The sequence below is a fragment of the Lichenostomus cassidix genome, unplaced genomic scaffold, assembly GCF_008360975.1.
Source record: "Lichenostomus cassidix isolate B80296 unplaced genomic scaffold, HeHo_3.0 HiC_scaffold_39, whole genome shotgun sequence".
NCBI classification, from domain to species: domain Eukaryota; kingdom Metazoa; phylum Chordata; class Aves; order Passeriformes; family Meliphagidae; genus Lichenostomus; species Lichenostomus cassidix.
Genome location: NW_028147446.1, coordinates 730,644 through 754,600, shown reverse-complemented (window position 1 = coordinate 754,600; position 23,957 = coordinate 730,644). Strand labels below are relative to the sequence as shown.

General features: G+C 35.9%; 2 protein-coding genes across 2 annotated transcripts in view; both read right to left on the bottom strand.

Annotated features, from left to right (window-relative positions):
* Window positions 1–805: 805 nt before the first annotated feature.
* Window positions 806–22,956, bottom strand: LOC146422624 (pre-B-cell leukemia transcription factor 1-like). The gene is made up of 11 exons (XM_085046006.1): window positions 22,527–22,956; window positions 20,609–20,682; window positions 17,321–17,417; window positions 16,714–16,864; window positions 14,105–14,280; window positions 13,822–13,836; window positions 11,007–11,142; window positions 6,656–6,800; window positions 4,277–4,374; window positions 3,119–3,205; window positions 806–2,125 (listed from the first exon to the last, which is right to left on the bottom strand). Exons 1-11 carry the CDS (start codon window positions 22,805–22,807, stop codon window positions 2,039–2,041), a joined length of 1,347 nt encoding a protein of 448 aa, XP_084902132.1. The 5' UTR covers window positions 22,808–22,956; the 3' UTR covers window positions 806–2,038.
* The window catches only part of LOC146422623 (pre-B-cell leukemia transcription factor 1-like), an 18,379-nt gene continuing 17,316 nt past the window's right edge, over window positions 22,895–23,957 (bottom strand). The window contains exon 7 of the mRNA XM_085045768.1: window positions 22,895–23,062. Within this exon, the coding sequence (XP_084901894.1) occupies window positions 22,895–23,062 (168 nt within the window). The remainder of the gene's footprint in view (window positions 23,063–23,957) is intronic.

Below are 23,957 nucleotides of genomic sequence, written 5' to 3'. Positions count from 1 at the left end.
GCAGAGAGCTCTCCGCGCTTCCCGCGGTTTAGGGTGGCTAGAAGTTATTAATTTAATGGATCTACAAGCTGAATAATAATATTTTTGAACTAATTGAAGAGGCCAGAGGTTGGGTAATGATTTACTAGAAGCTACTTGTTAAAATGTTGCTACTTGTTAAAACAATCTATCGCTCGCTTAACGGTTTTTGCGCTTTTACCAAGCAGAAGGGGAGGAACAAAGAGGGATTTTTGATGAAAATTACTGTGTGACTGAACATCCTGCTCTCGGAGCCCAGAACTAGCTCAAGTTAGTTCTATGATTTAAACTTTAACCAAGAACCAAGGGAGAAGGTGCAAGGAAACAGAGTGAAGAGTTTGTCCTGAGGAAAACTACTAATTTTGTCCCTCATTCATCTTCGGGACTCTCGCCTACAGTTAATCCGTGACACCCGCTGGCACGTATTTAAATGAATTTTGAACTCATTATAATACAAAGCGGGGGACAGACAATGAATAAGGACTTTGTGTAATTTTATGCATATTAAACCTCTAACCTGATATAAAGTGCTGCTGACGGTGTGCAGGCTCTTCCCGCCTTCTCCTCTCCCTCATGCTCTTCCCGCCCTTTTCCCTCCCCTCATGCTCTTCCCGCCCTTTTTCCTCCCCTCACGACTTCCCGCCCTTTTCCCTCCCCTCACGACTTCCCGCCCTTTTCCCTCCCCTCACGATTTCCCGCCCTTTTCCCTCCCCTCACGAACCTCTCTTCCCCAAACGCGAGGAAAAAAAATAGAGAAAAAAAGGGAAAATCACGAAAAAAAAAAAAAAAGGCTTTGGAAGTTTATTTTCTTCGATAAAATCTCCGCTGAAGGTTGTGGACTCTGAAAAGCACCAGAAATGGCACAAAACTCCTCGAATTCCTGTGAGGAAATCCGGTTTTTTGTCTGTTTTGTGGTGAGATAAATTTGGTTTTTTATAGTTTTTGTACTTTTTTCGGCAAAAAAAGTAAAGCCATGAAATTTTCCGGAATTTCCCAACGTTCCGGAATTTTCCACGGAATGGCACCCGGCGGGAGGATTGGTAAAGCTAATTAATTCCCATTAATTAGCTAAATTAGTTAAGAAAAAGCTGAATTTCTATACAAAATTACAATACAGAGATCATACAATTACAATACAGTGGGGTTGATGTGAAATTATCCACCGAAAACAGAAATCTCAGAGTAAAAAAACAGAGAGAAACGAAAATAAATGAAAATAAATCCATTTTCTTCCCGTGGAAAACTGGAGACAAATCCAAGATTTTTCTTCTTTTTCTTCATGTAAAATCCATGGGATTTTCTTTAAAAAAATGGAATTTTCTGAGGGTTTCTCCTTAAAAAAAATGGGATTTTCTGAGGGGATCCATGGGGTTTTTACTCAAAAAAAAAAAAAAAAATCGAATTCCCTGAGGAAATCCATGGAGTTTTTCCTTAAAAAAAGGGAATTCTCTGAGGGGATCCATGGGGTTTTTCCTTTAAAAAAAGGGATTTTCTGAGGGGATTTTCCTTAAAAAAAAGGGATTTTCTGAGGGGATCCATGGGGTTTTTCCTTAAAAAACAAATGAATTTCCTGAGGAAATCCATGGGGTTTCTCCTTAAAAAAAAATGGAATTCTTTGAGGGGATCCATGGGGTTTTTCCTTTAAAAAAATGGAATTCTCTGAGGGGATCCATGGGGTTTTTCCTTAAAAAAAAAGGGATTTTCTGAGGGGATTTTCCTTAAGAAAACCCAGGATTTTCTGAGGGGATCCATAAGGTTTTTCCTTAAAAAAAAAGGGATTTTCTGAGGGGTTTTTCCTTAAAAAAAGTGGAATTTTCAGAGTAAAATGAAATAATTCTAAAATCCATTCCAGGTGGCGGCAGGGCGAAGCAATCCGCAGTGAGAGGTAGAGTGTCGCTGCCTTTATCACAATCTGAGGTAAGAATTAATGAATTACGAGTCAGTAATTAACACTGAATGACCTCTGTGTCCTCCTCTGGTTCCCAAAGGTCCTTAATTAAGTTAGTTAATTGGTTTTTAGTTAATTGGAGGCGTCGGAGTTGGCGCTGGCTGGCTCTGCGGCTGGGGAGGTGATGGAGGAGGGAGTGCTGCAGTCCTGCCAGCTGGCCTGGGGAATAAAAGAGATTTTATTAGTATTTATTGATGATATAATAAAATTTATATATCTAAATATAATTTATATATCTAGAACAACGTATTATATATAATATCATATTATATACATATACAGGTTTATATAATATAATATAGATAATATATATAAGTATTTTATTAATATTTATTAATAATACAATATATATAAATACAATAAATATTGTATAAATATACAGTATACATAATATACTATAATGTAACATATATAACATAACATTATATATACATTTATATAATATAGATAAGTAATGGAATATATTTTATTAATACCTAATAATATAATATCATATATATATATTATATGCTGGAGTATAATATATATAATATTATATACATATATATGTTTATATTATAATATAATATAGGTAATATATAATAGAATGTATTTTATTATTTTTATTAACAATATAATATCATACAATATGTATGATATACTAGAATCTAATATATATTAAATATTATATATATGCTTATATAATATAATATGGAAAATATATATAATAATGTATTTAATTAATTTTTATTAATAATATAGTACAATATCATAATATACTATGATGTAGTATATATAACTTTATATATATATTTATATAATATAGATAAATAATTGAATGTATTTTACTAATACCTAATAATATAATATCATATAATATATGATATACTAGAATATAATATATATAATATAATATTATATACATGTATATATTTATATCGTATAGATAATACAATACAAGATATTTTACTAATATTTATTAATAATATATCATATAATATATGTAGTACACTATAATACTGTATATATAATATCATATACAAATATACATTTATATAATATAAATAATATATAATGGAGTATATGTTATCAATATTTATCAACAATTTTAAAACACTTTATCGCTACTAAATATTCAGAAATTAGGAAAAAATTAGAATAAACTGCACTTACCTCGAGGCGTTGTGTGGAGAAGAAAGAATTGCCAAGGAGAGGATCAAACCTGCCTGGCTGGGGAAGGACGTGGGGGAGAGAATCCAGCTGGGAATTGGGAAAAATGGGGAAAAGAGTTAGAAAAATGGGGAAAAAGGGAAAAAAATGGGGAAAAAATGGGAAAAAAAGTGAAAAAAATGGGGAAAAAATGGGAAAAAAAGTGAAAAACATGGGGGGAAAAAATGGGAAAAAAGTGAAAAAAATGGGAAAAACGGAAAAAAAGGGGAAAAAGGGAAAAATGGGAAAAAAAGTGAAAAAAATGGGGGGAAAAAATGGGAAAAAAGTGAAAAAAATGGGGGAAAAAAAGGGAAAAACGGAAAAAAAAGGGAAGTGAAAAAAAGGGAAAGAAATGGGGAAAAAAGTGAAAAAAATGGAGAAAAAAGTGAAAAAATTGGGAAAAAAGTTGAAAAAACGGGAAAAAAGTTAATCAGAATAATAATTTAATCAGAAATTTCAGTGAGAATTCAATAATTTAATTACTAATTTCACTGATAATTTCAACTAGAATTTGAGTAAGAATTTAAGAATTTAATTAAGATTTTAATTAAGAACTTCACTGATAATTTCAACAGGAATTTCAGTGAGAATTTAAAAATTTAATTAAGAATTTCATTCATAATTTCAACAGGAATTTCAGTGAGAATTCAAGAATTTGATTAAGAACTTAATTAAGAATTTAATTAAGAACTTCACTGATAATTTCAACAAGAATTTTTGTGAGAATTTAGGAATTTAATTATTAATTTCACTGGTAATTCCAACAAAAATTCAGTAAAAAATTCCAATTTTCACGAAGAACAAAAATTCCAACACCAGAAATTTCAATAACCACAGAATTCAACCAAAAATTTAACAAATAAATAAAAAATAATTTTATTGTAAATTAATACATTTATATAAATATATAAAATAAGTTATTATGTAAAATATGAATAAATTAATAAGCTGATATGACAAAGAATAATTTACTAAATAATTTAATAAATAAATAATCAATAATTTTAATTAATAAATAATTGATGAATTATTTTAAAAATTATTAATCAATAATCAATTTTTCCACAACCAGGAGCAGAAAATTGGGATTTTTTTCCCATTTTTCCTGTTTTTCTCACTCACCTGGGATTGGATGTTGGAGGAATTCTGGTAGGAAGTTAACGATTGAAGGTTGAGGAAAGAATCTCCAGAATTTGTCATTTTAAAAGATCCAGAGGAAGCTGAAAAAATAAAAAAAAAATTAAATTTTTGGGTAAAAAATGAGGATTTTAATGAGGGAGAAAATTACACAAAGTGGTTCTTTAAGGGAGTTAAAAATGGAATTAAATCGATGGAAAAAACCAAAATAAATTGAAATTTTTGGGTAAAAAATGAGGATTTTAATGAGGGAGAAAATTACACAAAGTGGTTCTTTAAGGGAGTTAAAAATGGAATTAAATCGATGGAAAAAACTAAAATAAATTGAATTTTTTGGGTAAAAAATGAGGATTTCAATGGAGTTAAAAATGGAAATAAATGGAATAAAATGGAAATAAAATGCAAAGACCCACAGGAGTTAAAAAAGGGAATTCAATCGATGGGAATAGAGAAAATAAATTGAATTTTTTGGGATCTTTAAGGGAGTTAAAAATGGGAATAAATAAATCACAATAAGCAAAATAAATTGAATTTTTTGTTCTTTAAGGGAGTTAAAAATGGGAATTAAATCAATCAGAATAAACAAAATGAATTGATTTTTTTGGTTCTTTAAGGGAGTTAAAAATAGAAATAAATGAGAATAAAAAGATTAAAGGAAACAAAATTAAATAAAAGAGAAAAATAGAAACAAATAAAATTCAATAAAGGGAAATAAAAAGTGGAAAATGGAAATAAAAGGGAAAAAAGGAAATAAATGGGGAAAAATGGAAATTAAAATGGGGAAAAATGGAAATAAAAGCAGGAAAACTAGAAATAAATGGGGGAAAATGAAAATAAAATGGGGAAAAATGGAAATAGATGGGAAAAAATGAAATAAAAGAGAGAAAAAAAGTGGGAAAAAGGAAAAATATTGAAGTGGGAAAAATAGGAAAAATGGGGAAAAAGTGGAAAAAATAGGAAAAATGGGAAAAAAGTGGAAAATATGGAGAAAAAGGGAAAAAATGGGAAAAATGGGGTAAAAGTGGAAAAAATGGGGAAAAAGTAGAAAAAAATGGGGAAAATGGGAATAAAATGGGAAAAAAGGAATAAAATGGGAAAAAAATGGGAAAAAATATGAATAAAATGGGAAAAAATGGGAAAAAATATGAATAAAGTGGGAAAAATGGGAATAAAATGGGGAAAAAAGTGGAAAAAAGTGGGGAAAAAGTAGAAAAAAATGGGAAAAAAGTGGAAAAAAGTGGGGAAAAAGTAGAAAAAAATGGGAAAAAAGTGGAAAAAAGTGGAAAAAAATGGGGAAAATGGGGAAAAGGGAAAAAAGGAAACAAATGGGACAAAAGGTGGGAAAAAATGGGGAAAATACGAATAAAATGGGAAAAAATATGAATAAAGTGGAAAAAAATGGGAAAAAAGTGGAAAATATGGGGAAAAAGGAAAAAAATGGAAAAAAAAGTGGAAAAAATGGGAAAAAATGGCAAAAAAAAGTGGAAAAAATGGGAAAAAAATGGAAAAAAAGTGGAAAAAATGGGAAAAAAATGGAAAAAAAGTGGAAAAAATGGGGAAAAATAGGAAAAAAGGGGAAAAAAGTGGAAAATATGGGGAAAAAGGGAAAAAATGGGGAAAAAAATGGAAAAAAGTGGAAAAAATGGGGAAAAATTGGGAATAAAATGGGAAAAAAGTGGGAAAAATGGGAAAAATTGAGGAAAATGGGAAAATGGGAAAAAATGGAAAAAAAAGTGGAAAAAAGTGGAAAAAAGTGGAAAAAATGGGAAAAAATGGAAAAAAAGTGGAAAAAATGGGAAAAAATGGAAAAAAAAGTGGAAAAAATGGGAAAAAATGGAAAAAAGTGGAAAAAATGGGAAAAAAATGGGAAAAAAATGGAAAAAAAAGTGGAAAAAATGGGGAAAAATTGGGAATAAAATGGGAAAAAATGGGAATAAAATGGGAAAAAAAGTGGAAAAAAAAGTGGAAAAATGGGGAAAAAATGGGGAAAAATGGGGAATAAAATGGGAAAAAAAGTGGAAAAAATGGGAAAAAATGGGAAAAAAATGGAAAAAAAGTGGAAAAAATGGGGAAAAATTTGGAATAAAATGGGAAAAAAAGTGGGAAAAAAGTGGAAAAAAAAGTGGAAAAAAAAGTGGAAAAAATGGGAAAAAAGTGGAAAAAATGGGGAAAAAATGGGAAAAAATGGGAAAAAAAGTGGAAAAAAGTGGAAAAAATGGGAAAAAAATGGAAAAAAAAATGGAAAAAAAAATGGAAAAAATGGGGAAAAATTGGGAAAAAAATGGGAAAAAAAAGTGGAAAAAAAAGTGGAAAAAATGGGAAAAACCCTGGGAATAAGTGGAATAAATTCCCCTTGAGGCTCACCGAGGTGTGGGGAGGAAGGAGAGTTCTCCTGAGCCACTCCTGCAGCTTCTCCTGCCGATTTCGCCGCGTAGAGATTTGCCTCTTCCTGGAACTTGCCCATGTTCTTCTTGTAGCGAATGCGCTTGTTGCCAAACCAGTTGGAAACCTGGGGAAAGGAGATTTTTTTGGGGTTGAAATGGGATTTTTCGGGGTTGAAATGGGATTTTTCCCACAATATATGGGATTTTTTTGGTTAAAATGGGATTTTTGAGATTTTTTTGGGGTTAAAATGGGATTTTTCCACAATATGATTTTTGGTTAAATGGGGTTTTTCCATTATTTTGGATTTTTGGTTTTTTTTGAATTTTTGGGTTAAAATGGATTCTTTCCCCAATATTTGGAATTTTCCAGGATTAAAATTGGTTTTTTCCCATTATATTTGGAATTTTCCTGAGTTAAAATGGATTTTTTCCCCCAATATTTGGAATTTTTCAGGATTAAAATGTGTTTTTTCCCCCAATATTTGGGATTTTTTTGGGTTAAAATGTCTTTTTTTCCCAAGATAGTTGGAATTTTTTTGGGTTATAATGAGTTTTTCTTCAATTATATTTGGAATTTGCCTCTTCCTGGAACTTGCCCATGTTCTTCTTGTAGCGAATGCGCTTGTTGCCAAACCAGTTGGAAACCTGGGGAAAGGAGATTTTTTGGGATTGAAATGGGATTTTTTGGGGTTGAAATGGGATTTTTTGGGGTTAAAATGGGATTTTTTGGGGTTGAAATGGGATTTTTTGGGGTTGAAATGGGATTTTTTGGGGTTAAAATGGGATTTTTTGGGGTTAAAATGGGATTTTTCGGGGTTGAAATGGGATTTTTTGGGGTTGAAATGGGATTTTTCCCACAATATTTGGGATTTTTTTGGGTTAAAATGGGGTTTTTCCCATTATATTTGGGATTTTCTTGTGTTAAAAGGAGGTTTTTCCCATTATATTTGCAATTTTTTTGGGTTAAAATTGGGTTTTTTTCCATAATATTTGGAATTTTCTTGGGTTAAAATTGATTTTTTTCCCACAATATTTGAGATTTTTTGGGGTTAAAATGGTTTTTTCCCCAAGATATTTGGAATTTTCCAGGATTAAAATGAGTTTTTTTCCATGATTTTTGGGAGTTTTTGGGGGGTTAAAATGGGATTTTTCTCACAATAATTGGGATTTTTTTGGGTTAAAACTGGTTCTTTCCCCATTATATTTGGGATTTTTTGGGTTAAAATTGGTTTTTTTCCACAAAATTTGGAATTTTCTTGGGTTAAAATTGGTTTTTTTCCATGATATTTGGGATTTTCCTGGGTTAAAATTGGCTTTTTTCCATGATATTTGGGATTTTTTGGGGTTGAAATGGGAATTTTTCCATGATTTTTTGGGTTAAAATGGTTTCTTTCCCACAATATTTGGAATTTTCTTGGGTTAAAATGGGATTTTTTCCACAATATTTGGGATTTTTTTGGGGTAAAAATGGGATTTTTTCCATAATTTTTTGGATTAAAATGGTTTTTTCCCACAATATTTGGAATTTTTTGGGGTTAAAATTGATTTTTTTCCCCCAATATTTGGGATCTTTTGGGGTTAAAATGGATTTTTTCCCCAATATTTGGGATATTTTTGGGTTAAAATTGGGTTTTTCCCACAATATTTGGGATTTTTTTTGGTTAAAATTGGTTGTTTTCCATGATTTTTGAGATTTTTTTGGGGTTAAAATGGGATTTTTCTCACAATATTTGGGATTTTTTTGGGTTAAAATGGGGTTTTTCCCATTATATTTGGAATTTTCCTGAGTTAAAATAGATTTTTTCCCCCAATATTTGGAATTTTTTTGGGTTAAAATGGATTTTTCCCACAATATTTGGGATTTTTTGGGTTACAATGGGATTTTTTCCTTTTTTTTTTTAATTAAAATTGGCTTTTTCCCCCAATATTTGGGATTTTCTTGGGTTAAAATTGGCTTTTCCCCCCAGTATTTGTGATTTTTTTGAGTTAAAATGAGATTTTTCCAACAATATTTGGGATTTTTTGGGTTACAATGGGATTTTTTCCTTTTTTTTTAATTAAAATTGGCTTTTCCCCCCAATATTTGTGATTTTTTTGAGTTAAAATGAGATTTTTCCCACAATATTTGCGATCTTTTTGAGTTAAAATGAGATTTTTCCCCCAATATTTGGGATTTTTGAGTTAAAATGGATTTTTCCCCCAATATTTGGAATTTTCTTGGGTTAAAATGAGATTTTCCCACAATATTGGGATTTTGGGTTACAATGGGATTTTTTCTTTTTTTTTTTAATTAAAATTGGCTTTTTCCCCCAATATTTGGGATTTTCTTGGGTTAAAATTGGCTTTTCCCCCCAGTATTTGTGATTTTTTTGAGTTAAAATGAGATTTTTCCCACTATAGTTGGAATTTTTTGGGTTAAAATTGGGTTTTTTCCATGATATTTGCAATTTTCTTGGGTTAAAATGAGATTTTTCTCCCAATATTTGGGATTTTTTGGGTTAAATTGGCTTTTCCAATATTTGTGATTTTGAGTTAAAATGAGATTTTTCAACAATATTTTGGATTTTTTGGGTTACAATGGGATTTTTTCCTTTTAATTAAATTGGCTTTCCCCAATATTTGTGATTTTTTTGAGTTAAAATGAGATTTTTCCCACAATATTTGCGATCTTTTTGAGTTAAAATGAGATTTTTCCCCCAATATTTGGGATTTTTTTGAGTTAAAATGAGATTTTTCCCCCAATATTTGGAATTTTCTTGGGTTAAAATGAGATTTTTCCCACAATATTTGGGATTTTTTGGGTTACAATGGGATTTTTTCCTTTTTTTTTAATTAAAATTGGCTTTTTCCCCCAATATTTGGGATTTTCTTGGGTTAAATTGGCTTTTCCCCCAGTATTTGTGATTTTTGGTTTGTTTTTTGTTGGTTTTTTGGGTTAAAATTGGGTTTTTTCCATGATATTTGCGATTTTTTTGGTTAAAATGAGATTTTTCCCCCAATATTTGGGATTTTTTGGGTTACAATGGGATTTTTCCTTTTTTTTTTAATTAAAATTGGCTTTTTCCCCCAATATTTGCGATTTTTTTGAGTTAAAATGAGATTTTTCCCACTATAGTTGGAATTTTTTGGGTTAAAATTGGGTTTTTTCCATGATATTTGCCATTTTTTTGGTTAAAATGAGATTTTTCTCCCAATATTTGGGATTTTCTTGGGTTAAAATTGGCTTTTTCCCCCCAATATTTGTGATTTTTTTGAGTTAAAATGAGATTTTTCCAACAATATTTGGGATTTTTTGGGTTACAATGGGATTTTTTCCTTTTTTTTTAATTAAAATTGGCTTTTTCCCCCAATATTTGTGATTTTTTTGAGTTAAAATGAGATTTTTCCCACAATATTTGTGATTTTTTTGAGTTAAAATGAGATTTTCCCCCCAATATTTGGGATTTTTTGGGTTACAATGGGATTTTTTCCTTTTTTTTTTTTAATTAAAATTGGCTTTTTCCCCCAATATTTGGGATTTTCTTGGGTTAAAATTGGCTTTTCCCCCCAATATTTGTGATTTTTTTGAGTTAAAATGAGATTTTTCCCCCAATATTTGGGATTTTTTGGGTTACAATGGGATTTTTTCCTTTTTTTTTAATTAAAATTGGCTTTTCCCCCCAATATTTGGGATTTTCTTGGGTTAAAATTGGCTTTTCCCTCCAATATTTGTGATCTTTTTGAGTTAAAATGAGATTTTTCCCCCAATATTTGGGATTTTTTGGGTTACAATGAGATTTTTTCCTTTTTTTTTTAATTAAAATTGGCTTTTTCCCCCAATATTTGCGATTTTTTTGAGTTAAAATGAGATTTTTCCCACTATAGTTGGAATTTTTTGGGTTAAAATTGGGTTTTTTCCATGATATTTGCAATTTTCTTGGGTTAAAATGAGATTTTTCTCCCAATATTTGGGATTTTCTTGGGTTAAAATTGGCTTTTCCCCCCAATATTTGTGATTTTTTTGAGTTAAAATGAGATTTTTCCCACAATATTTGTGATTTTTTTGAGTTAAAATGAGATTTTCCCCCCAGTATTTGGAATTTTCTTGGGTTAAAATGAGATTTTTCTCCCAATATTTGGGATTTTCTTGGGTTAAAATTGGCTTTTCCCCCCAATATTTGCGATTTTTTTGTGTTAAAATGAGATTTTTCCCCCAATATTTGGAATTTTCTTGGGTTAAAATGAGATTTTTCCCCCAATATTTGGAATTTTTTTGGGTTCCAATGAATTTTTTTCAAGGATATTTGAAATTTTTCCTGGAATTTCCCCAATTTTGGGGTTTTTTTTCCCACCTGGGACACAGTAATTCCACCTTTTTTGGCAAGTTCTTCTTTGGCCTCTTCGCTGGGGTAAGGATTGCTGAGGTGAGAGTAGAAATATTCATTCAGCACCTCAGTGGCTTGTTTGCTGAAATTCCTCCTTTTGCGCCTGGAAAATGCAGAAAAATTCACATTATTTTGGGGTTTTTTTGGTTAAATTTTTTTGGTTTTGTTAAATTTTAATTAATTGACACATAACTTAATTCAATTTTAATTTTAATTTAATTTAAATTTAATTTTAATTCAATTTTAATTCAATTTTAATTCAATTTTTGGTGTTTTTTTAAAAAAATGTTTAAATTAAATTTTTAAAATTAAATTTTAATTAATTAAATTTAATTTTATTTTATTTCAATTTTTGGTATTTTTTTAAACTAAATTGGGTTTAGTAGATAATAAATGGGTTATTTTCCCCCTGGGATTGGGAGGGGAATGGAAAAATTGAATTTTGGGGAATTAAATTTGGAATTAAATTTGGAATTAAATTTGGAGTTCAGAGGTTTGTTTGCTGAAATTCCTCCTTTTGCGCCTGGAAAATGCAGAAAAATTCACATTATTTTGGGGTTTTTTTGGTTAATTTTTTTTGGTTTTATTAGGTTTTAATTAATTAAAATTGGATTTGATTTTAGTTTAATTTAAATTTTATTTTATTTCCATTTTTTGAGGCTTTTAAGGTTTTTTTAAAATTAAATTTTAATTAACTTCAATTTAATTTAACTTTAATTTAACTTTAATTTAATTTTAATTTTAATTTAATTTAACTCTAATTTAATTTTAATTCAATTTTTTGTGGTTTAAAATTTTTAAAATTATATTTTAATTAATTATAATTCAATTTAAATTTTTTGGGATTTATTAGGTTTTAATTAATTAAAATTTGATTTGATTTTAGTTTAATTTAAATTTTTTTTATTCTAATTTTTGTGGTTTTTAAGGTTTTTTTTACTATTAAATTTTAATTAATTTTAATTGAATTTTACTTTAATTTAAATTTAATTTTAATTTAATTTAACTTTAATTTAATTTTAATTCAATTTTTTGTGGTTTTTAAAATTTTTAAAATTATATTTTAATTAATTATAATTCAATTTAATTTAAATTTAATTTAAATTTATTTAATTAATTGGATTTTTGGGAATTAAATTTGGAGTTCAGAGGCTTGTTTGCTGAAATTCCTCCTTTTGCGCCTGGAAATGAACATAAATCACATTACTTGGGGTTTTTCAGTAAATTTTTTTTGTTTTATTAAATTTTAATTAATTAAAATTCAATTTTAACTTCATTTGAACTTCATTTTAATTGAATTTTAATTAATTTAACAACCTGGCATTGAGGAATCTGGAGCGCAGGATCGTGACAGCCTCACAATCTAATTTAAATTGAATTTAAATTGAATTTAAATTGAATTTTAATTGAATTTATTAACCTGGAATTGAGGAACCGTGAGCGCAGGATCATGACAGCCTCCCAATTGAATTTTAATTGAATTTTAATTGAATTTTAATTCAATTTTAATTAATTACTAACCTGGCATCGAGGAACCGCGAGCGCAGGATCATGACAGCCTCACTATTGAATTTTAATTCAATTTTAATTCAATTTTTAATTCAATTTTCATTAATTAATTCACCTGGCATCGAGGAACCGCGAGCGCAGGATCATGACAGCCTCCCAATTCAATTTTAATTGAATTTTAATTGAATTTTAATTCAATTTTAATTAATTTAATACCTGGCATCGAGGAATCTGAGCGCAGGATCATGACAGCCTTGCAGTTTAATTTAAATTTAATTTTAATTGAATTTTAATTCAATTTTAATTAATTTAATACCTGGCATCGAGGAATCTGAGCGCAGGATCATGACAGCCTCGCAATTGAATTTTAATTTATTTTTAAGTGAATTTTAATTAAATTTTAATTTTAATTAACCTGGCATCAAGGAACCGCGAGCACAGGATCATGACAGCCTCACAATTCAATTTTAATTTAATTTTAACTTAATTTTAATTGAATTTTCATTAATTTAATACCTGGCATCAAGGAACCGTGAGCGCAGGATCATGACAGCCTCACAACCCAATTTTAATTCAATTTTAATTCAATTTTAATTCAATTTTAATTAAATTTTAATTAATTTAATACCTGGCATTGAGGAATCTGGAGCGCAGGATCATGACAGCCTCGCAATTCAATTTTAATTAATTTTAATTACATTTTAATTAAATTCTAATTTATTTAATACCTGGCATCGAGGAATCTGGAGCGCAGGATCATGACAGCCTCACTATTCAATTTTAATGAATTTTTAATTAATTAATGAACCTGGCATCGAGGAACTGCGAGCGCAGGATCATGACAGCCTCCCAATTTAATTATTTTAATTAATTAATTAATTAACAACCTGGCATTGAGGAACCGCGAGCACAGGATCATGACAGCCTCCCAATTCAATTTTAATTCAATTTTAATTAATTAATGAATTAATTAACAACCTGGCATCGAGGAACCGCGAGCGCAGGATCATGACAGCCTCACAATTGAATTTTAATTGAATTTTAATTCAATTTTAATTCAATTTTAATTAATTTAATACCTGGCATCGAGGAACCGCGAGCGCAGGATCATGACAGCCTCCCAGTTTAATTTTAATTCAATTTTAATTCAATTTTTAATTCAATTTTCATTAATTAATTCACCTGGCATCGAGGAACCGCGAGTGCAGGATCATGACAGCCTCCCTATTCAATTTTAATTCAATTTTAATTCAATTTTCATTAATTTATTGACCTGGCATCGAGGAATCTGGAGCGCAGGATCATGACAGCCTCGCAATTTAATTATTTTAATTAATTAATTAATAACCTGGCTTCGAGGAACCGCGAGCGCAGGATCATGACAGCCTCCCAAATTAATTTTAATTGAATTTTAATTCAATTTCAATTAATTTATTCACCTGGCATCGAGGAACCGCGAGCGCAGGATCATGACAGCCTCACAATTGAATTTTAATTAATTTTTAATTAATTTTTAATTAATTTTTAATTAATTTAATAACCTGGCATCGAGGAACCGCGAGCGCAGGATCATGACAGCCTCGCAGGTGCTCTGCTTGAGCTGCAGCTGGATGGAGCTGAATTTGCCGTGGATGATCCCAACCATCCTCTGGATCTCGCGGGCTGCGATCGGCCGCGTGCGGCTCTGCTCCCGCAGCAGGTTCAGCACGTGGGTGGTGAACTCGCTGCAGGCCTGGGAAATGGGAAAAAACCAAAAAATATTGGGGTTATGGGGTGGAAAACCTGAAAAAAATGGGGAAAAACCTGAAAAAATGGGAAAAAACCTGAAAAAAATGGGAAAAAACCTGAGAAAAATGGGGTTATGGGGGAAAAAACACAGAAAAAATGGAGTTATGGGATTGAAATGTGGGAGAAAACCTGAAGAAAATGGGGTTATGGGGTGGAAAAAGACAGAAAAACTGAGGAAAAACCTAAAGAACATGGGGTTATGGGGGGAAAAAACACAGGAAAAATGGGAAAAAAACCTGAAAAAGATGGGGTTATGGGGTGGAAAAATGAGAAAAAATAGGGAAAACCCTGAAAAAAATGGGGTTATGGGGGAAAAAAACCCCAAAAATGGGGTTTTGGGATTGCAATGTGAATTGAAACAACGGAAAAATCTGAAAAAAATGGGGTTAGTAGGTGGAAAACCCCAGAAAAAAAGGGGAAAAGCCAAAAAAAATGGGGTTGTGGAGTGGAAAATGCCAAGAAAAATGGGTAAAAACCCCAAAAAAACGTTTTTGGGTTAGAATTTTTGGATAATTCCAGCATTGTCTGGATCTCGCGGGCTGAGATCGGCCGCGGGCGGCTCTGCTCCCGCAGCAGGTTCAGCACGTGGGTGGTGAACTCACTGCAGGCCTGAAAAATCAAAATAAACCAAAAAAATATTGGGGTTATGGGGTGGAAAACCTGAAAAAATGGGAAAAAACCTGAAAAAATGGGAAAAAACCTGAAAAAAATGGGAAAAACCTGAAAAAAATGGGGTTATGGGGTGGAAAACGACAGAAAAAATGGGGAAAAACCTGAAAAAAATCAGGTTATGGGGGAAAAAAACTGAAGAAAATGGGGTTATGGGGTTATGGGATTGAAATAAGGGAGAAAACCTGAAAAAAATGGGGTTATGGGGGGAAAAAATCCCAAAAAATTGGGGTTGTGGGGTGGAAAACCTGAAAAAATGGGGTTATGGGATGGAAAAAGACAGAAAAAATGGGGAAAAACCTGGAAAAAATGGGGTTATGAGGAGAAAAAAGACAGAAAAAATGGGGAAAAACCTGGAAAAAATGGGGTTATGGGATTGAAATGTGGGAGAAAATCTGAAAAAATTGGGGTTATGGAGTGGAAAACATGAAAAAAATGGGGAAAAACCTGAAAAAAATGGGGAAAAACCTGAAAAAAATGGGGAAAAACCTGAAAAAAATGGGGAAAAACCTGAAAAAAGGGGTTATGGGGGGAAAAAACTCCAAAAAATGGAGTTGTGGGGTAGAAAACCTGAAAAAATTGAGGTTTTGGGGGAAAAAACCCAGAAAAAATGGGGTTTAGGGGAGAAAAAAGACAGAAAAAATGGGGAAAAACCTGAAAAAAATGGGGTTATGGGATTGAAATGTGGGAGAAAACCTGAAAAAAATGGGGTAAAACCTGAAAAAAATGGGGAAAAACCTGAAAAAAATGGGAAAAAACCTGAAAAAAATGGGGTTAAGGGATTGAATGTGGGAGAAAACCTGAAAAAAATGGGGTTATGGGGGAAAAAACACAGGAAAAATGGGGAAAAACCTGGAAAAAATGGGGTTATGAGGGAAAAAATCCAGAAATAATGGGCTTATGGGATTGAAATGTGGGAGAACAACCTCAAAAAATGGGGTTATGGGGGGAAAAATCTGGAAAAAATGGGGTTATGGGATGTGAAAAGCTGAAAAAATGGGGTTACAGGATTGAAATGTGGGAGAAAACCTGAAGAAAATGGGGTTGTGGGATGGAAAAAGACAGAAAAAATGGGGAAAAACCTGGAAAAAATGGGGTTATGGGATTGAAATGTGGGAGAAAACCTGAAAAAATTGGGGTTATGGAGTGGAAAACATGAAAAAAATGGGGAAAAACCTGAAAAAAATGGGGAAAAACCTGAAAAAAATGGGGAAAAACCTGAAAAAAGGGGTTATGGGGGGAAAAAACTCCAAAAAATGGAGTTGTGGGGTAGAAAACCTGAAAAAATTGAGGTTTTGGGGGAAAAAACCCAGAAAAAATGGGGTTTAGGGGAGAAAAAAGACAGAAAAAATGGGGAAAAACCTGAAAAAAATGGGGTTATGGGATTGAAATGTGGGAGAAAACCTGAAAAAATTGGGGTTATGGGGGAAAAAACCCAGAAAAAATGGGGTTAGGGGATTGAAATGTGGGAGAAAACCTGAAGAAAATAGGGTTATGGGAGGAAAAAAGACAGAAAAAATGGGGAAAAACCTGGAAAAAATGGGGTTATGGGGGAAAAAATCTGGAAAAAATGGGGTTATGGGGTGGAAAAAGACAGAAAAAATGAGAAAAAAACCTGGAAAAAAAGGGGTTATGGGTGAAAAAAACCCCAAAATCCCCAAATTTTGGTTCCAAACAATAAATCCCAACAAATGCAATTCCTCCCCACCTGCTGGTACTTGTCGAGCTCGGCGCGGTAGATGTGGCGGATCTGCCCCAGCTTGGCGCGGTAGTCAGAGTGATCGATGCTGATGTCGCCATGACACCCTGCCGGCGCCATGGCAACCAGCTCGGCGTCACTTCCGGTGGGAGCCCCGCCCCTTCCGGTCGAAATAACATCACTTCCGGTGGTGACTCCGCCTCTTCCGGTTGAAATAGCATCACTTCCGGTGGTGACTCCGCCTCTTCCGGTTGGAATGCCGTCACTTCCTGTTATGGCCCCGCCTCTTCCGGTTGGGTAGTCATCACTTCCGGTTGGGTAGTCATCACTTCCGGGTGGGGTTGTGCCCTTTCTGGCGGGGCAAACGTCACTTCCGGATGTGGCCCCGCCCCTTCCGCTTGGATAAATGTCACTTCCGGGTGTGGCTCCGCCCCTTCCGGTTAAATAAGCGTCATTTCCGGGTGCGGCTCCACCTTTTCCTGTCGGATAGGCGTCACTTCCGGGTGTGGCCCCTCCCCTTCCGGTTGGATAGTCGTCACTTCCGGGTGTGGCCCCGCCCTTTCCGGTTGGGAAGATGTCACTTCCGGGTGTTACTCCGCCCCTTCCGGGGCGGCGCTCCGGGCCAGCCACGCCCTCGGCCAATAGCATGTTGTCCAATCGGAGCAGCTGAGCGTCAGGAGGGTCATCCTCGGGGGCGTGGCCAACGCTGAGCACTATGGGAAAATGGGGAAAAAATGGGAAAAATGGGAAAAATTAGGGAAAATGGGAAAAACGGGAAGAAACGGGAAAAAATGGGAAAAAATGGGAACAAAGTGGGAAAAAACGGGAAAAAGGGGAAGAAAATGGGGAAATGAGGGAAAATGGGGAAAAAATGGGAAAAAATGGGAAAAAACGGGAAGAAAATGGGACAAACGGGGAAATGAGGACATGATGGGAAATGGGAAAAAATGGGGAAAAACGGTAAAAAAGGGGAAGAAATAAGGAAAAAATGGGAAAAAATGGGGAAAAAAGGGGAAGAAATGGGAAGAAATAAGGAAAAAATGGGGAAAAATGGGGAAAAACAGGAAAAAATGGGGAAAAATGGGAAAAAATGAGGGCAAATGGGGAAAATGGGGAAGAAATGGGAAAAAAGGGGAAGAAATAAGGAAAAAATGGGAAAAACCATGGGAAAAATGGGGAAAAATGGGGAAAAATGGGGAAAAAGCAGGAAGAGATGGGAAAAATGGGGAAAAAAAGGGAAGAAATGGGAAAAAATGGGAAAAATGAGGGAAAATGGGAAAAAAATGGGAAAAAAATGGGAAAAAAATGGGAGAAATGGGAAAAACAGGAAAAAAAAGCGGGAAATAGGAGAAAACGGAAAAAAGGGAAGAAATGGGGAAAAGGGAAGAAATGGGGAAAATGGGAAAAAAGTGGAGGAATGGGAAAAAACAGGAAGAAATGAGGAAAAAATGGGAAGAAATGAGGAAAAAACAGGAAGAAAATAGGAAAATTTGGTGTTTCTGGAGCTTCGGCAAAGGTTTTGGGAGGAAAATAGTGGATTTTGTTATTTTGGGTGGATGAGGAGGATGTTTAATACTGAGGACTCTGGAGAGAGGGAAAAATAGGGAAAAATGAGGAAAAAATGAGGAAAAACAGGAAAAAATGGGAAAAAACGGGAAGAAAATAGGAAAATTTGGTGTTTCTGGTGGTTCAGTGGAGATTTTGGGAGGAAAATTGTGGATTTTGTTACTTCATGGTGGTTCTGGGTGGATGTTAAATACTGAGGAATGGGGAGAGAGGGAAAAATGGGGAAAAATGAGGAAAAATTGAGGAAAAATGGGGAAAAATGGGAAGAAAAAGGGGAAAAAACGGGAAAAAAACAGGGAAAAATGGGAAGAAAATAGGAAAATTTGGCATTTCTGGTGCTTCGGTGGAGATTTTGGGAGGAAAATTGTGGATTTTGTTATTTTGGGTGGATGAGGAAGATGCTAAATACTGAGGAATGGGGAGAGAGGGGAAAATGGGGAAAAATGAGGAAAAACTGAGGAAAAACGGGAAGAAAAATGGGAAAAAACGGGAAAAAATGGGAAAAATGGGAAGAAAATACAAAAATTTGGTGTTTCTGGTGGTTCAGTGAAGGTTTTGGGAGGAAAATAGTGGATTTTGTAATTTTGGGTGGTTCTGGGTCATGTGGTGAATATGAAATATTGGAGAGAAAGAAAAAAATGGGGAAAATGGAGAAAAATTGAGCAATAAAATCTGAATTTCCTGATTTTTGGAGGAAAAGAGAGGATTTCCATGTTTGGAGAGAAAAAATCTGAATTTATGTTTGGGGAGAAAAAGAGGATTTTGTTGTTTGGGAAGTTCTGAAGAGATGTAGAGCATTGGAGGGAAAAGGGAAAAATTTAGAAAAATTGGGGGGAAAAAGGGAATTTTCTGGTTTATGGAGAAAAATCCAGGATTTGCTCATGGAGAAAAATCTGGAATTTCTGTGTTTGTGGGAAAAAATTCAGGATTTGCTAATTTTGGGTGGTTCTGGGTGGATGTGAATGTTAAATAGTGGAGAGAAAGGAAAAATGGGAATAAAATGGAGAAAAATATGAGATTTACTGATTTTTGGAGAAAAATCTGGAATTTCTGTGTTTGGGGAGAAAAAATTTGTGATTTTATTGCTTTGGGAAGTTCCAAACATATGGAGAGAATTGGAGAGAAAGAGGAAAAATGGAAAAAAAATTGAAAAAAAAATCAGAATTTCATTGTTTTTGGAAAAAATTCTGGGATTCCCTTGTTTGGGGAGAAAAATTTGGAATTTCCTCAATTCAAGTGGGGGGAAAATGGAGAAAAAATTGGGAATTTTCCTCATTTTTGGAGGAAGATTCAGGATTTCTTCATTTAAAGTGTGGGAAAAATGGAGAAAAATATGGGATTTTTCCTCATTTTTGGAGAAAAATTTGGGATTTTTCCTCATTTTTTGGAGAAAAATTTGGGATTTCCTCAATTCAAGTGGGGGGAAAATGGAGAAAAATATGGGATTTTTCCTCATTTTTAGAGAAAAATTTGGGATTTCTGCATTTGGGGAGAAAAATCTGGGATTTCCTCAATTCAAGTGGGGGAAAATGGAGAAAAAATTGGGATTTTTTCCTCATTTTTGGAGAAAAATTTGGGATTTCTTCATTTCAAGTGGGGGAAAAATGGTGAAAAAAAGGGGATTTTTCCTAATTTTTGGAGAAAAATTCAGGATTTTTCCTCATTTTTGGAGAAAAATTTGGGATTTCCTCAATTCAAGTGGGGGGAAAATGGAGAAAAATGTGGGATTTTTCCTCATTTTTGGAGAAAAATGCAGGATTTCTACATTTGGGGAGAAAAATCTGGGATTTCCTCATTTCAAGGGGGAGAAAAATGGAGAAAAATGTGGGATTCTTCCTCATTTTTGGTGAAAAATTTGGGATTTTTCCTCATTTTTGGAGAAAAATTTGGGATTTTGTTCATTTCAAGTGAGGGAAAAATGGAGGAAAATGTGAGATTTTTCCTCATTCTTAGAGAAAAATTTGGGATTTCTTCATTTTTGGAGAAAAAATGAGGATTTCTGCATTTGGGGAGAAAAATTTGGGATTTCCTCATTTCAAATGAGGGAAAAATGGAGAAAAAAATGGGATTTTTCCTCATTTTTGGAGAAAAACATGGGATTTTTCCTCATTTTTTGGAGAAAAACTTGGGATTTCCTCAATTCAAGTGGGGGAAAAATGGACAAAAAATTGGAATTTTCCCTTAATTTTGGAGGAAAATATGGGATTTTTCCTCATTTTTTGGGAAATATTGTTGATTTCTTCATTCCAGGCTGTTCTGGGCAAAAGCTGGGGGGAAACTGGGGAGAAAATTTGGGATTTTTGGGAGGAAAATGGGAATAAAAAGGAGAAATGCCAACCTGTTTTCTCCTTGATTTCGCAGAGGACGCTGAACAGCGCAGGTTTCATCCGGTGGCAATTCAAGGCGTGTTTCCTGCAAAAAAAACATGGAGAAATTCACCCAAAATCCATGGAAAAAAACCCAAATTGGGGTCAAACCTCGGGAGGAGAGAGTGAGTGAGGAGAATTTGGGAAAAAATGGGAAAATTTGGGGGGAAAATGGGAATTTTTGGGGGTTTTGGGGGTTTAATTGGATTTTAATGGGGGGAAATGGGGTGGGAATGGCTGGAATTCCAAACTAGGGGGAATTTCCCCTCAAAACCTCAGGATTTTTGTCCCAAAACCTCGGGATTTTTCCCTCAAAACTTTGCAATTTTTGTCCCAAAATCTCAGGATTTTCCCCTCAAAACCTCGAGATTTTTCCCTCAAAAACCTCAGAATTTTTATCCCAAAACCTCAGGATTTGTTATCCCAAAACCTCCATTTTTTTCCCTCAAAACTTCGGGATTTTTGTCCCAAAACCTCGAGGAATTGGGGGAAAAACCACTGGGAATGGAGGAAAACCTGCTGGGAATGGAGGAAAAACTGCTGGGAATGGAGGAAAAAACATTGGGAATGAGAGAAAACCTCTGGGAATTGGAGGAAAACCTGCTGGGAATTGGGGAAAAAACATTGGGAATGGAGGAAAACCACCAGGAATGAGGAAAACGTCACTGGGAGTGGGGGAAACCCTCTGGGAATTGGGGGAAAAACCACTGGGAATGAGGCAAAACCAACGGGAATGAGGCAAAACCACTGGGAAATGGGGCAAAAATACCAAGAATGAGGGGGAAACCTCAGGAATTGGGGCAAAACCGCTGGGAATGGGGGGAAAACAACTGGGAATGTGACCAAATCCCTGGGAATTCCCCCCAAAACCGGGAAGGACTCAGGGAATCCACGGAGGTAAGCGGGAGCATCAGCCCGGGATGAGGAGGGCTGAATGGAGTGGGAAAACTGGGAATGGCGGGGAAGCTTATCACCCTAAACCTCTCCCTCTGTGTCCCCTCAGTGTCCCCTCAATGTCCTTTCACTTTCCTATCAGTTTCTCCTCAGTGTCTCCTCAGTTTCCCCTCAGTGTCCTTAGTGTTCCCTCAATGTCCCCTCAGTGTCCCAACGCTCACCTTGTCCCCAGTTTCCCCTCGATGTCCCCTCAGTTTCCCCTCAGTGTCTCCTCAGTTTCCCCTCAGTGTCCCCTCAGTTTCCCCTCAATGTCCCCTCAAGTGTCCCCTCAAGTGTCCCCTCAGTGTCCCCTCAGTTTCCCCTCAATGTCCCCTCAGTTTCCCCTCACTGTCCCCTCAGTTTCGCCTCAAGTGTCCCCTCAGTGTCCCCTCAGTGTCCCCTCAGTTTCGCCTCAGTGTCCCCTCAAGTGTCCCCTCAAGTGTCCCCTCAGTGTCCCCATGCTCACCTTGTCCCCAGTTTCTCCTCAGTTTCCCCTCGGTGTCCCCTCAGTGTCCCCTCAGTTTCCCCTCACTGTCCCCTCAGTTTCCCCTCACTGTCCCTCAGTTTCCTCTCAATGTCCCCTCAGTTTCCCCTTAGTGTCCCCTCAAGTCCCCTCAGCGCCCCAATGCTCACCTTGTCCCCAGTTTCCCCTCAGTGTCCTTAGTGTCCCCTCAATTTCCCCTCAGTGTCCCCTCAATGTCCCCTCAGTGACCCCTCAGTTTCGCCTCAGTGTCCCCTCAATGTCCCCTCGGTTTCCCCTCAGTTTCCCCTCAGTGACCCCTCAGTTTCCCTTCAGCGTCCCAATGCTCACCTTGTCCCCAGTTTCCCCTCAGTGTCCTTAGTGCCCCCTCAGTGTCCCCTCAATGTCCCTGCGCTGAGTCACGGCCCGGTCCCGGTGTCCCCATCCCCATTCCCGGTGTCCCTGTCCCCATTCCCCTCAGTGTCCCCTCGCCGTACCTGGCCTGTGCCTCATCCAAGCTCTGGTCGGTGATGGCCATGATCTGCTGCAGCACATCTCCGCTGTCGCGCTGAGGCGGCGGTGGCCCTGAGGGTGGCCCTGAGGGCGGCGGTGGCCCTGAGGGTGGCGGTGGCCCTGCCGGTGGCCCCGAGGGCAGTAGTGGCCCTGAGGGTGGCCCTGAGGGTGGCCCTGAGGGCGGCGGCTCCTCGGTGCTGGCGGCAGGGGGAGGAGGCGGCGGAAGAGACCCCGGCAGAGCCAACAGCCGCGGCGGGGCCTCCATGGGAACGGCGGGCCCGGCGCCGCAGAGCGCGGGGAGCGGCGATATATCGCGATAGGGCGCGACAGGCCCCGCGCCGAGCCGGCGGCCTCACAGCCGGCTCCCCCCCCCGAGCGGGGCTGGTGTGGGCGAGTCCAGCCCAGGCCGCGCCTCCCCCCCGGCTGGTGGTGCAATGGACGCGCCCGCCGTGAGGGGATGGACCTTCCCGCCTTTGGGTGGCCACGCCCCCTCGTGAGGGGATGGATCTTCCCGCCTTAGCTATGGCCACGCCCCCCCCGTGAGGCGAGACCACGCCCATTGAGGATAGCCACGCCCCCTCGTGAGGGGATGGATCTTCCCGCCTTTCCGTGGCCACGCCCACTCGTGAGGGCAGGCCACGCCCCTTCATTGCCCCCCTGAGGTAATTTTATTTCAGAATTCCCAAATCCTGGAATTTTCTGAGCTTTTCTCGGGAAAATCCTGCCCTGAGCATTCCCAAATACTGGGGGATTCCAGGGAAAATCCTGGGGGATTCCTGAGCCTTTTCCAGGGAAAATTCTGCCCTCAGCATTCCCAAATCCTGGAATTTCCTGAGCCTTTTTCCAAGGAAGAAACCAACTCCGGGTTCAAACTAGTCTTTAATAGGGAATTCTGCTCCCTAATCTCACAAAACCTCCCGGAATCTTCAGTTTTTCCAGGGAAAAATCTCCAGGAATCCCAAATCCCACAAAAACACCTCCTCCGCCATCCACAATCCTGAAATTCCAGGGAAATTCCAATGTTTGAACATCGAGTCCTGAATTCTCCCAAATCCCCAAAAAATCATTTCATCCGTGAGTTTTCCAGGGAAAAATTCCAGGCTGGAGCACCTTGGGAGTCCAGGAAGCTCCTGAATCCCAAAAAGTCATTTTCTCCTCGAGTTTTCCAGGAAAATTCTGGGAATTTCTAACCCTAGGAAGCTCCTGAATTCCAGAAAAATCCACTTCATCCTTGATCCACCGTGAAATTTCCCAGGGAAATTTTCTCCAAATCCCACAAAATCATTTCCTCTTCTATCCGTGATGAACTTTTCCAGGAAAATCGCCATGTTGGATCTCTGACCCCAAAAAAACACCCAAAAAACCCAAAAAAACCCCAAAAACCCTCAAAAAAACTTTAAAAAAACCCACAAAAA

Excerpts from the sequence above, each read along its gene's own strand:
- LOC146422624 (XM_085046006.1), bottom strand. The coding sequence starts at position 22,807 with ATGGAGGCCCCGCCGCGGCTGTTGGCTCTGCCGGGGTCTCTTCCGCCG. Across the intron at positions 20,683-22,526 it reads TTGGATGAGGCACAGGCCAG|GAAACACGCCTTGAATTGCC; the intron begins GTACGGCGAGGG and ends TTTTTTTTGCAG. Across the intron at positions 4,375-6,655 it reads TCCTTCCTCCCCACACCTCG|CTTCCTCTGGATCTTTTAAA; the intron begins GTGAGCCTCAAG and ends TTATTTTTTCAG.